The sequence below is a fragment of the Ostrinia furnacalis genome, unplaced genomic scaffold (genome assembly GCF_004193835.3).
Source record: "Ostrinia furnacalis isolate ACB-3 unplaced genomic scaffold, ASM419383v2 OfSCF2600, whole genome shotgun sequence".
In the NCBI taxonomy this organism is placed as follows: Eukaryota; Metazoa; Arthropoda; class Insecta; order Lepidoptera; family Crambidae; genus Ostrinia; species Ostrinia furnacalis.
This window is the reverse complement of record NW_021132839.1, coordinates 509352-521248: the sequence shown is the minus strand read 5'-3', so window position 1 is coordinate 521248 and position 11897 is coordinate 509352. Positions and strand designations below refer to the sequence as shown.

The window sequence follows — 11897 nt, the reverse complement described above, 5'->3', positions numbered from 1 at the left end:
TATTTGTTTAGACTAATTAAATTAGTTCTTGCAAATCGTCAAATGCTCTTAAGGAGCCTATACATGTCTCATTCTTTTTTTGCCCTACCAGCGCTTCGCTTAGGCATATCCCTAACACTCACTCACTATTACCACACTCACTATCACACGTTCACACACTAACTACTCAAAATCGCACGAGAAAACAATCAATCACCTAAGTATGCGTGTTGTTTCGAAATTTCCGAAAATATCATCAAAAAAGCAATTGTCATTGCTACTTCTGTTTTTCTTCGTGTTCATTTCACCGTATTTAAGTTTTTTTATAAGTTCTGTTTCAGATATGCCTATCAACAAGTGCATCGTGATCGGCTGCTCGTCCACCAAGGCCACTGCGAGGCTGTTTTCGCTGCCGCGAGATGAAGCGTTGCAGGCTTTAGGCCTCAGCCTCGAACTTAGCGGGCAGCGGGGCGGCGGCGGCGGCGGCGCGGGAGCGAGGCGGGCAACGCAGACCCGTTCTCGAAACCAGCGGGCAGCTCGCGCGGCGCTTTAGCGGCGAAGTGTTGTGTTCGGGCTTGTGTTGTTGAGATATTTGTTTTTTATTCGCGAACGAAATGTCTGAACAACGGCGACAATTTTATTTCGATTCAAATTTATTCCTTACGCTCGATTTATTGTGGGCAAAAGAAGGAGTGCGCTGCCCGCTCGTTGCCCGCTCCCTCGCCGCTGCCCGCTCGTTGCCCGCTCCGGCGCCGCTGCCGCGCCGCTGTTTTCGAGAACCGGTCTATTTGATTTTACGCATAAGATCCTGCCGCTCCCGCCCTGCCGCCGCTCCCGCGCCGCTGCCCGCTAAGTTCGAGGCTGAGGCCTTATGGATGCAGTACCTCCTGCCTGCAAATCCCGCATTAGGAACCATGACATGGAAGCAAATTCGTCAAAGAAAGGCAAGTAATTTAATTTAATTAACACCGGGCAAACTTCAAATTCCACTGTACACCGTGTCTCTCTAAACACTCGACATTGGCAAAACCAGTGTGCTTCAAATTCGCACCATTGAAGCCATTAGACAGAATAGTAAATTAAGTAATTTAAGATTGATATACAATTTTCCAAATTGCTGAAAAGTTTGCAGCAATTTCCATAGAACTGTTTTTTGTTTCAGGTCTGCCAACTACATTTTGAGGATAAATATATCCGAAACAATATAAGGGTCATGAATGGATGTCCTACTTTATTTACCCACGAGGAAATACCATCTCGGCGCCCTTCCAAGCTGTTGTTGATCAAATCATCCAGTAATAGTCCACTCAATAAAGCATTATAGATGGAAATCCATGGAACACAATTTTTGACTTCGGGACTTTATTTAGACTAGTTAGGAGGTGAACATAGTAAAAGTCCCCGCCCTTAGCCCTTGAGCCGGCGGGGAGAGGGGGGTTTAAAGGTTCCACTTTTCGGTTTTTCGCTTAATCCTCGGAAACTATGCATCCTAGTGACATAACTACTATGAACCAAAAAAAGCTTATTCAATTTGCTACAGGTGAGATAGTCAAGTTTTTCTATATCTTGTATAGTTTTCGCGGCATCTGCTCTAGAAGGTCTGTAATATTGGAAATTTTATTTTTGTCTTACATGTTTCCATCAGGAGAAAATCGACTAAATCAACATTGAGCTAATATTCTAGACATGCGGGAGCATGTTAAGCCTAGTTCCAGGGAGGGGACTGCATTGTGCGTATATTTAGACGAACCAATTGGAGCCACTTTTGACTCCTCATCACTCAAAAAGTACTGTGCATTAACACTTCAAATTTGGCTCGTGTGTTGAGACTTGCAAGATAAACATCAGCTTCAAATTTCATAAATATACCTCAAACGGTACTTTAGGTATTGAAATCTAAAAATCTACATGGCTGACCTATAAGACCAAATTCTAACCACTTCCAGATGATCTTGAAGGTTCAAATTTAGCATCCAGATAGGTAGTTGTGTAAATACAAAGGAACAAAAAAAAAACCAGTAAATTTTAACATTTCACTGGTGATAGATTTTAGTGTCCTAAATATCGATTTTTGAAGGTCAATACCTGAATAACCGTTTGAGGTATATTTATGAAATTTGAAGCTGATGTTTATCTTGCAAGTCTCAACACATGAGCCTAATTTGAAGTGTTAATGCACAGTGCTTTTTGAGTGATGAGGAGTCAAAAGTGGCTCCAATTAGTTCGTCTAAATATACGCAAGATGCAGTCCCCTCCCTGGAACTAGGCTTAGCATGCTCCCGCATGTCTATAATATTTGCTTAATGTTGATTTAGTCGATTTTCTCCTGATGGGAACATGTAAGACAAAATTAAAATTTCCAATATTACAGACCTTCTAGAGCAGATGCCGCGAAAACTATACAAGATATAGAAAAACTTGACTGTCTCACTTGTAGCAAATTGAATAAGCTTTTTTTGGTTCATAGTAGCCATGTCACTAGGACGCATAGTTTCCGAGGATTAAGCGTAAAACCGAAAAGTGGTACCTTTAAACCCCCCTCTCCCCGCCGGCTCAAGGGCTAAGGGCGGGGACTTTTACTATATTCATCTCCTAACTAGTCTAAATAAAGTCCCGAGGTCAGAAATTGTGTTCCAGGGATTTCTCTCTACACCGTCGTTAAAGCATTCATTGACTGGACTATAAGTTGATTTCTAATAATTTATTTATTCAACCTTGTAGTATAATTAATCTAAAATAAAAAGACATTATGTTACATTTCATTAATAAATTGATTTGATATTTTCATTATAGTATTAATATTGTGTTGCAGTTATTAATACAAATTATCTTTAAAATCTATTCTTTGGAAAAGGCACCCTACATAAAATACGTACATTTATAACTCTAACTTACAATAATTATTTAAATAACACCTCTTTTTACAATCCCCTGGTTAGGATGCGCAGACTTTATAATGACATGGCGTTAGAGAATCCGGAATTTGATATATTTCAACAAAAATTACACTCGTTTCGCAGAAGCATTGACACAGTTTTAAATATAAATATTGATAATAATACAAAAAATAATTGATAACTTTTCCTTTTTTTAACACAGTTTATAGGGTTGTGTCTTTTGAGCATTTTGGATGTGTTTATTAATTGTGCAACGTAAATAAAATCATCGTTACTTAAATGTACGCTACTTGTAGGTTGGAGTCTAGACACTGTTCATTTTGTTTATGTATTTTGATATGTAAATGACTGTAACCTGTATGTGTACTTATTGAATAAAATAAAAATAAAATAAAAAAACATTCAGTAAACATTTATTTTAAAATCTTTCTAGTTCTCAATGCAGGATATTTCAATAGTTGTTTCTTTTTTCTTTCTAGCTACTGATAAAGATCAGTCCAACTCAATGCTGATGCCAGATAATGCTAAGACTGTAGGTATGTTCAACTCAGATGCAAATAATTACTAAGTAATATTTAATTAAATTTTGTAAAGTTCAGTTTCCAGGCCTTTGAAAGTATAGCCTGACCAAGAACATAAAAACCCTGGCATAGAGGCGCGACAATTGCATTTGATAGTGCAACACTGAATACAGTCGTACCTGTGTTAAATTAATTGGCTAACTTTATGTATCAGGATTCAGGATTACGGGCTAATTTGATATTTTCATAAATTAACGAAAAAATATTATTATAGGTAACCTGGTTTAAATAAATTAAATGAAACCATCAATCGAGCTAGTAGGATTTATTAAACATGAATAATCAAATTCAGAACTTGAAAATTCAACTGCAATGTCTGCTCATGAACGCATCAAACTCGGTACTTCTTTCCCAATTCCATAAAAATCAACACTTAGAAAGTGTCATTTTTTTTTTAAAATAGGTAGTTGAAACAAACCACAGCTAATTTTCATAGTGGACTGTACTATACGATAAACATGTCAGTCAATTTGACAACCTTTGTCGGAAACATTATTCAATGAAAATATTGGCCGAACCCTTAGTATTTCTCTTCGACAAATACTTTAACACATTGTGAACCACTTTTCTTTCACGACTAGAAAAAGATTTTAGCAATTTAATTCACAAAATCAATTGCGCACATTTAAAATAAAGTTTGTTTACACTTTGACAGCAATAGACTGACATGCAAGGTGACATGTCAATGAAGTTTTCAGTTACTGTTGCCATTAAAAGAAATTAGTACCATTAGTTTTCCGCAACATGGCGAGGGTTTTTATGTTCCTGGTCGGGCTATAACACCAAACAAAGAAATATACAACCTCATAAGTTTTTAAATTAAAGTTTCATGTTCCCCAGAATCACTAGTAATACTATTGAGTTCAGTAATTGGCAGATGAGTTATTGCATTAAACCATGGACTTGTTTTAATAATAAATAATTTATAATACATACTTTAAAAGCATACATATTAAAATTAAACCTTTACAGAGGATGATATTATCAGAAATCTGGTTGCAATCAACCATGATCATAGTTATAGTCTGAACCACAAAATAAAAGTTGCTTCAGAGCAAATGGGTAAAATTTCACCTAGCTAAGTAGCTAGCTAGCTAACTAGTAGAAACAAAATATTTGAAATGTAGAATAGTAATGATAATTGCTTGACTCGTTAATTGTGAATTTTTTAGTGTTTTGTATACACAAATAATATATTTAATAAGCTGCAATGTTTTGGAAATTGCTGTGTATACCTGTAATTGGCAAACATAATTATTTAAACTAAAACCCCAATATGTGTTGTATACTGTGAATGTCTCAAATGTGTATTGCTGTTGGTGTACCTTTATCAATAAATAAATAAATAAATAATTAAATTTTATGAAGGTATTTATGAGATCTTTTGCAACAAAATATTATATTTATGATAATAATTATGTGAGTGTGGACCTTCTAGTATTTCATTATCAATGTGTATTGTAATATTAACTTGGCACAACTTGACAATGTTTAGGGTTCCATAGCCAAATGGCAAAAAACCGAACCCTTATAGATTCGTCCGTATGTCACAGCCACTTTTTTCGAAAACTATAAGAGCTATACTGTTAAAACTGTAAGTAGATGTATTTTGTGAACCGCCATAAGATTTTCACATAAAAATAAAAAAAAAACAATACATTTTCGGGGTCCCCGTACTTAGAACTGAAACTGAAAATTTTTTTTTCATCTTACCTATGTGTGGGGTATCTATATAGACTTCAAAAAACTGAATAGTTTGCGCGAGAGACACTTCCAAGTGGTAAAATGTGTGTCGTCACTACTCCTTTCCTCATGAACATGTAGAGTTATTAAATTGAATTTCATATCAAATACTCAGGTACCTATTAAGCTGTAACAAAATCAAAGTTATATATACCTACAGGTTTGTACGGAACCCTCGGTTCGCGAGTCCGACTCGCACTTAGCCGGTAAGTAGATAGTTTTAGTTAGTGTTCTCGTAGTAAGTAGATATAGTGCTTGGTAAAGTAGCTAGATTTAGAAGTTACAATATTCTTCGAACATACTTTATAAGTTAAATTATCATTTAAACTGAATGATTCATAATAATATATTATTTTTTCTTTTGTAATGTTTTAATACGCAGTATTATTTTGAATGTTGTTCCAAAAAAGAAACGTTTTCTTAGTTGTTAGGGTTAATTATCTTTTCAATTACTTTTGAAATGTGTCAATCAATTTAGTTTTACAGGATTTTGGCAATGCGCTTCAATTTACTAAAGGTTGCATTATTCTATCATAAAACTGTATTTTTAAAATTAATTTAAAATAATTATGGCATCATAATAAAATAAAATTAAAATAAATGGTATTTACATTAAATTTTAATATGTTGTATTGAAATTTATTTCAGATTCAGAACCTGTATCCTGCCATGTACAATCAGAGCCACATCTGTTAAATGTGGAAATTATTGCTGCTTCTGAAGGTATAATAAATAATATCTATTTTATTAATATAATTGGACAATGACCAAAAGTGGTCCAAATGTCCACCACTAATGAGACCTATATTGGCTTATAGTCCATTAAATAGAGATTAACTTTCAATATGGGACGAAAAAAAAATAAGCTGTCAGTAACCGTATGAAAAATTGTAGTAGTTTACGCGCTAATCTTCGGAACTACTGGTCCGATTTGAAAAAATATTTTTGTTATGGATAGCCCATTTATCAAAGATGGTTTTAGGTTATACACCACTAAATTTTTATCACCGAAAAAAAAATTCTGGGTAATGATTTATTGATACTAATCCTATTTATGCAAAAAAAAAAGTTAAATAAAGCTACTCAAAATATCATCCCAAAATTGGTAATATTTGGACACACGCGTCGCTAGCACTATTTACGCTCAACGCAAGGCCGCCCATTACTATGGAGAGAGATGCGACGTTGCCGGCCCGACGCTTCCTAAAGGCGGCGGTGTACGTTTGTTGTGCGGCCATTATCGGGCGGGTGCCCGCGGCCCCGCGCCGCCCTCTCGCTCGCCCGGCCGCCGGGGCGCCGGCCGCGGTCGGTCAGTTGCGCGCGCGCGAGCTCTTGATCGGTCGTGAACTGTCTTGTTAACATTGTATCAATCAAGTCAATAGTGTCGTGCAATTATTACGTTGTCTTACCAATTCACCTCACGTGAATACGTGTTAATCATACGTGCATTATTATTCTTGGCCGGAGAAATTGTGTAGTGCAGTTTTGCGACTGTACCGGGACAGCCACACTTCAGCACGATGCAGGGTGCTTATCAAAGCATTGAATTTTGCCGGTCCTAAGGCCGATCCTAAGCCCGGGTAAGTATGAAGGGAAAGTTGAATTATTTTTATTATTTTACCTAAGCGCCTACTAAAACCACCATCTAAAACTGTTCGCACCACTCAGCTGTTATGGCGGATCTTAAATTCACGAACTACGAACGACGCGCGATCTCAATTGGAGTTACACAGTAGGTATTATTATTAACTAGTGTTAAAAACTCACAGAAATACAACGTGACGTATTACGTAATTACTAAATTACTGTTTTCGTCCTTTGCCCTGCGTTCAATTACATTCTAATTACCTACTTGAAATGTTGCAATAAAAATAGCCTAGGATAGGTAGCTAAGTAATACATTATTATTATTCTGTGATGATAACATTGAAAGCCGCTGTTTTGGCAGATCTTTGAATTACATATTTCTTTTAAAGTCGTAGTAGCCTCGTAACGACACATTGGTGTGTATTCGTAACGTATTCACAGTAGGTAGGTATTTCATTGTATTATTAACTTACAATTAGTGTTAACAGTCAGAATACCACGTAAAGAAGTACGTAAGTGTAATGAAACACTTATTAGAACTCAAAATTACTTGAAATGTTGCATTAAAATGGTCTAAATTAGTAATAATAACACTGGAAGCGTGGTCAAGGCGTGAGCGAGACAGACAGATCAATGTGCGAGCGCGTACGACTACTCTACTGAATGAACGAGCAGCGGAGTGGCCCAGCTGTGACGCGTAAAATAGGGACTAAAGAAAATTTAATAAAAAAATTAACTTTATAAAAATGAAAATTTTTTTTTTACTTTATAATTTTCACACATTTCTACATAACCTGTTAAAATTTTTCCGGTGATAAAAAAGTAGTGGTGTATAACATCACCCTACAACCAATAGGGGCGGAGAAGCGACCACCCGACCATAATTCCAATATTTTTGTCCTTCTTCTGAGCTTATTTTTTTTTCTTTTAGCGATAATCTAACACGGCACACTAAGCGACATGACATAACATGCATAGATTAATCCAAAATGTGCGATGGATAGAATGATATCAAGAACATTTTTTGGATGAAAAGGTAAAAAACATGACTTTTCATTCAGTCATAACTTTTTACTGACAGCATATTTTTGATTGCGGTTTGGTTATAATGAATCAGTATTTAGTAGACTATTTTACTACATAGGTCTCGTTAGTGGTGGACATTTGGACCACACTCCATACATTTTTGGTCATTGTCCTTTCAAATTTAATAACCTTTCTCAATCCGAACATTTTACTTCTTTACTTCACTAAATTATTATGTATTTCAATCATATACTTACCTAATTATTTTGATATGATTACGGTAACAGAAAAACTATTTTAGAAACAATAATATCATGGTAATTTAGACTATCCAAAAACAATAACAGGTAGGTTCCTTATAGGGTGTAGACGTCCGCTAAGATAGGATTTTACAAAACTCCACCTCTAAGTCGATAAAACGGAGGATGTTAATATGTTTTTTACTCTTTCACGAAAAACTACTGAACGGATTTTGATGAAACTTTACAGTGTTATTGTTTATAACCGCTGAATTTTAATTTCTGTGACGGGTCTGGGTGTGACTATGTATAATATGTATGTATTTAAAATTAAAAAAAGTATATAAGTAGTATATCCGTTAAGCTAGCACCCATAACACAAGCATTAAGTTGCTTACTTTGGGGCTAGCTGGCGCTGTGTGAAATTGTCCAAAGATTTATTTATTTATTTATAACCCAGAATAACTAAGGCTAAAATTTATGACGATCTGTTACTGAAATACTGAGTTTCCCGCGGGTGAAGCCGCGGGAAAAAGCTAGTAGTTTATAAATTTCAACATGTTCTCTTTTATTTTAGGGGCATCAACGCGTCAAGTTGATGCAAATGTATCCCCCCAAGCTGTTCACAGGCCATCGAGTCCAGTTACATCCAGCACACCTCCACCACACAATACTTATAGTACGAGATCCGAACTATACTCAACATCAAATAAACCGCACCTTCCGCGACGCAAACTTTAACGATTTTCTTCTGACACAATCATGGTGCCCTAACAATATTGGTGTTATTTGAAAGCCCAATAAATATCCTTAAAGAAAAACACATTTAATTACTTAATAAATGAATAACATATACCATAAATGTGACTTGAAAAAATACCTCACTTTGGGCCCACCTATGGGATCAATTAGACCTATTTTTATGGTTATAAAACCAAATAATGATTTCACGTGTCCTCTTTAACAGATGGATAGCAATTAAACCCAACTTAACAGTTTTATAGCCATAAAAGTTGGCTGTAGCGTAACTACCTATTTTTTGAAGAAGTGACTTCTGGATCCTTCTAAAGACACATTTTGGGGTAAAAACCTTTCCTTTAATGAAATTAAGGTTAGAACTAGGCTTTTAAATGGTACCAATATTGGTGGGAAGTGGGGATTGAAAATGCTTGTCGCGGGATGTGCGATTTATTTGACGTCGAGTGTAGAAGGGATCTGCAAGCATCTGTTTATTCTATAAAACGTTTTTTTTTTAAATTACATTATAAATTATATTTTTACAGACACAATACCAGGAGTATCAAGGGACAGAATTGTTAAAAACATCAGAAATCTAACACCGAAATGTAGACAAATGTACCACAAATGTCGAAACATAATTAATTCCAACCGGCGGCTATTGCGATCTTTCGAAGAAAATTTAGAAAGGGCCACAAATTTGAGCAATAAGGATTGCTTTAAACAATTAATTAAAAATTTAACCCCTCAAGCAAAGTTATTCTTGATGATGCAAGTAAGTAAATCAGCTGGGTTATACTATAAGGTGTGTTATTAAAGTATGAAATTGCCGTTTTGTATGGAGAATTTACGAAAATTATTTTTCCATAATAATATAAACATTTTTGCAATTTTTTAAGGAGCCACAATCTGAGCTTTATGAAATTTTGTGGGTATATTGATACAACATTAAACTTACACATTGAAAAATAGAACACGCCCTTCTTCTTCTTCTTATCGTGTCGACAACAGACCTACACAGTGTCAGCCCAAAACTCCGCCACAAGAGTGGCGTTGTCAGTAGCACTCATCAAATCCTCCTGAGTGCAGTTGCTTGGGCACTCAGGGCATGACATCAGGCGCTTCATCGACTGGGGAATAAAACCGCACCTGCACTCCATGTACAAGCCATCCAAGAATCCCCACCTGGCCAGATTGTCCTTACTACGGCCGACCTGCGTCCGAAGTCTATTTAAAGACTTCCAGGTAAGCCAGGGGAGCTCATGTCCAGGTGGAGGACTCTCAGACATAGGGACAAAAGGGCAGGGGAGATCAGCTCTCTCCTTATATAGTTTGATTACTACTTCCTAACACCGGCTGTAAGAGCTTTACGTTGTCCTCATTAGTAAGTGTAAGTAAGGAAGGTCTATCATTTCACTCTTCACGTCATAAACTGTCGTGTGTATGTATTATAATTACCGTTATTAATTTTATCGATTACAGGTCGAGCTTGCAAATAAACCAATAAAACAGAGGCGGTATACACCTAGGGTTGCCAGGTCCAAAATCACAAAAGCCGGACTCCAACATCCTGATGCGTGCGCTTCATATGATTCTGTGGCTCGACTTTTGCTTGGCGCGGCAACCAAATAAAAAGCCGGACAAGCCGGACAAGGCAATATTTGGCCGGACAAGTCCCTAAAAAGCCGGACGCCTGGCAACCCTATATACACCTCAACAAAAGGTGGACTCATTGGTATTTTTTGGTATTTTTAAAAAGGAGCCCGAAAGCCTATGAGCTGTTGCGCCACATATTTATTTTACCCAGCCGTAGAACTTTAAATACATTTGCGCAGACTATAAAGTTTCAGCCTGGATTGAATGTAAATTTGCTCCAGCAACTGAAAAAACACATCTCTTCTTGGGATGACAAAAAGAGATTGTGCTCAGTAGGTAGTCGTCGATGAGGTGGCGTTGACTCCACAATTAACATTTGTGGAGTCAGAGGATAGGGTCGACGGCTTTGTAAATTTTGGCGAGTCAAAGAAAAGATTATGCGACCATGCATTGGTATTCATGGTCCGTGGAGTGGTCGCATCATGGCGACAATCTTTTGCCTATTACTCGTGTGAAGGCACCACTCCTGCTCTTACTTTAAAGAAAAGACAATGCCGGAAATTGGCGTCTTTTTTTTTAGCGCGGCCATCGATCAAACCTAGTTTTTTGATTACAAAATAGTGTAATAAAGCAAACTTACTATGACATGTATACCTCTAAACTCAGTCTGAACTGAGTGACGAGCATTAGAAGTTTGATGATTTTACATACTAGATTTGCTTTTTGCGCGCAAGTTTTGTAAGAAATTGCAACAAAATAGTGACATTGTATAATGTAAACAAACAATACCATCCATTAAAGGCTCCAGACATCAGTATGGAGCAGAATCAGCGCAATAAAAAAATAGCGCAATATTTTGTTGCAATTTCTTACAAAACTTGCGCGCAAAAAGCAAAGCTTGTATGTGAAATCATCAAACTTCTAATGCTCGTAACTCAGTTCAGACTGAGTTTAGAGGTATACATGCCATAGTAAGTTTGGTTTATTACACTATTTTGTAATCAAAAAACAAAGTTTGGTCGATGGCCGCGCGAAAAAAAATATATTTAAATGTTTCTGTATCGCTAGTAATAAATTAAATATCGTTTTCAGATCGAAATGAGTATCGTTTTGAAGACCGGGTTTGTGAGAGTTACAATATCAAATTCCAACCACAAACCGTATTTAAAGGAAAGTTGTTGGTATTGGCTGGACAAGTCCGAGATGTAGAAGAATTAAGAACAAAACAAGGGCAGAGTTCAATAATTCACGCTCTCATCATAAGGCAAACATCTGTGCACAACAACTACTGTGACTCATTTTTGTACTACCACGTTGTATAGTTTAGTTATTTCCAAATTGTAAACGGCTATTAAAACAGCCCTATCGAAATACAGTCCACTCTTTTATTTAAGTTCCCAGTAGGACCCTTTTCATGCGATTAATTAATGATATTAAAATGTATTATGTAGAATCGCTTTGCCATTGACAGATACATCTGATGACAGAGCTAACATTATTTCTACTTTTGA

At 36.3% G+C, this 11897-nt stretch overlaps 1 protein-coding gene across 1 annotated transcript; it reads left to right on the top strand.

Moving 5' to 3' along the window:
* The first annotated feature begins 322 nt into the window (after positions 1-322).
* LOC114355984 (uncharacterized) lies at positions 323-9837 on the top strand. The gene is made up of 5 exons (XM_028309053.1): positions 323-419; positions 3356-3412; positions 5849-5923; positions 8630-8731; positions 9336-9837. The coding sequence occupies exons 1-5, from the start codon at positions 323-325 to the stop codon at positions 9605-9607; spliced, it is 603 nt and encodes a 200-aa protein (XP_028164854.1). The 3' UTR covers positions 9608-9837.
* The last annotated feature ends 2060 nt before the right edge of the window (positions 9838-11897 follow it).

What these genes read in the sequence shown, in the direction of transcription:
- LOC114355984 (XM_028309053.1), top strand. Translation starts at nt 323, where the DNA reads ATGCCTATCAACAAGTGCATCGTGATCGGCTGCTCGTCCACCAAGGCC. An exon ending in AGATAATGCTAAGACTGTAG is followed by an intron (nt 3,413 to 5,848) that starts GTATGTTCAACT and finishes AATTTATTTCAG; the next exon opens with ATTCAGAACCTGTATCCTGC. An exon ending in TCCACCACACAATACTTATA is followed by an intron (nt 8,732 to 9,335) that starts GTACGAGATCCG and finishes ATATTTTTACAG; the next exon opens with ACACAATACCAGGAGTATCA.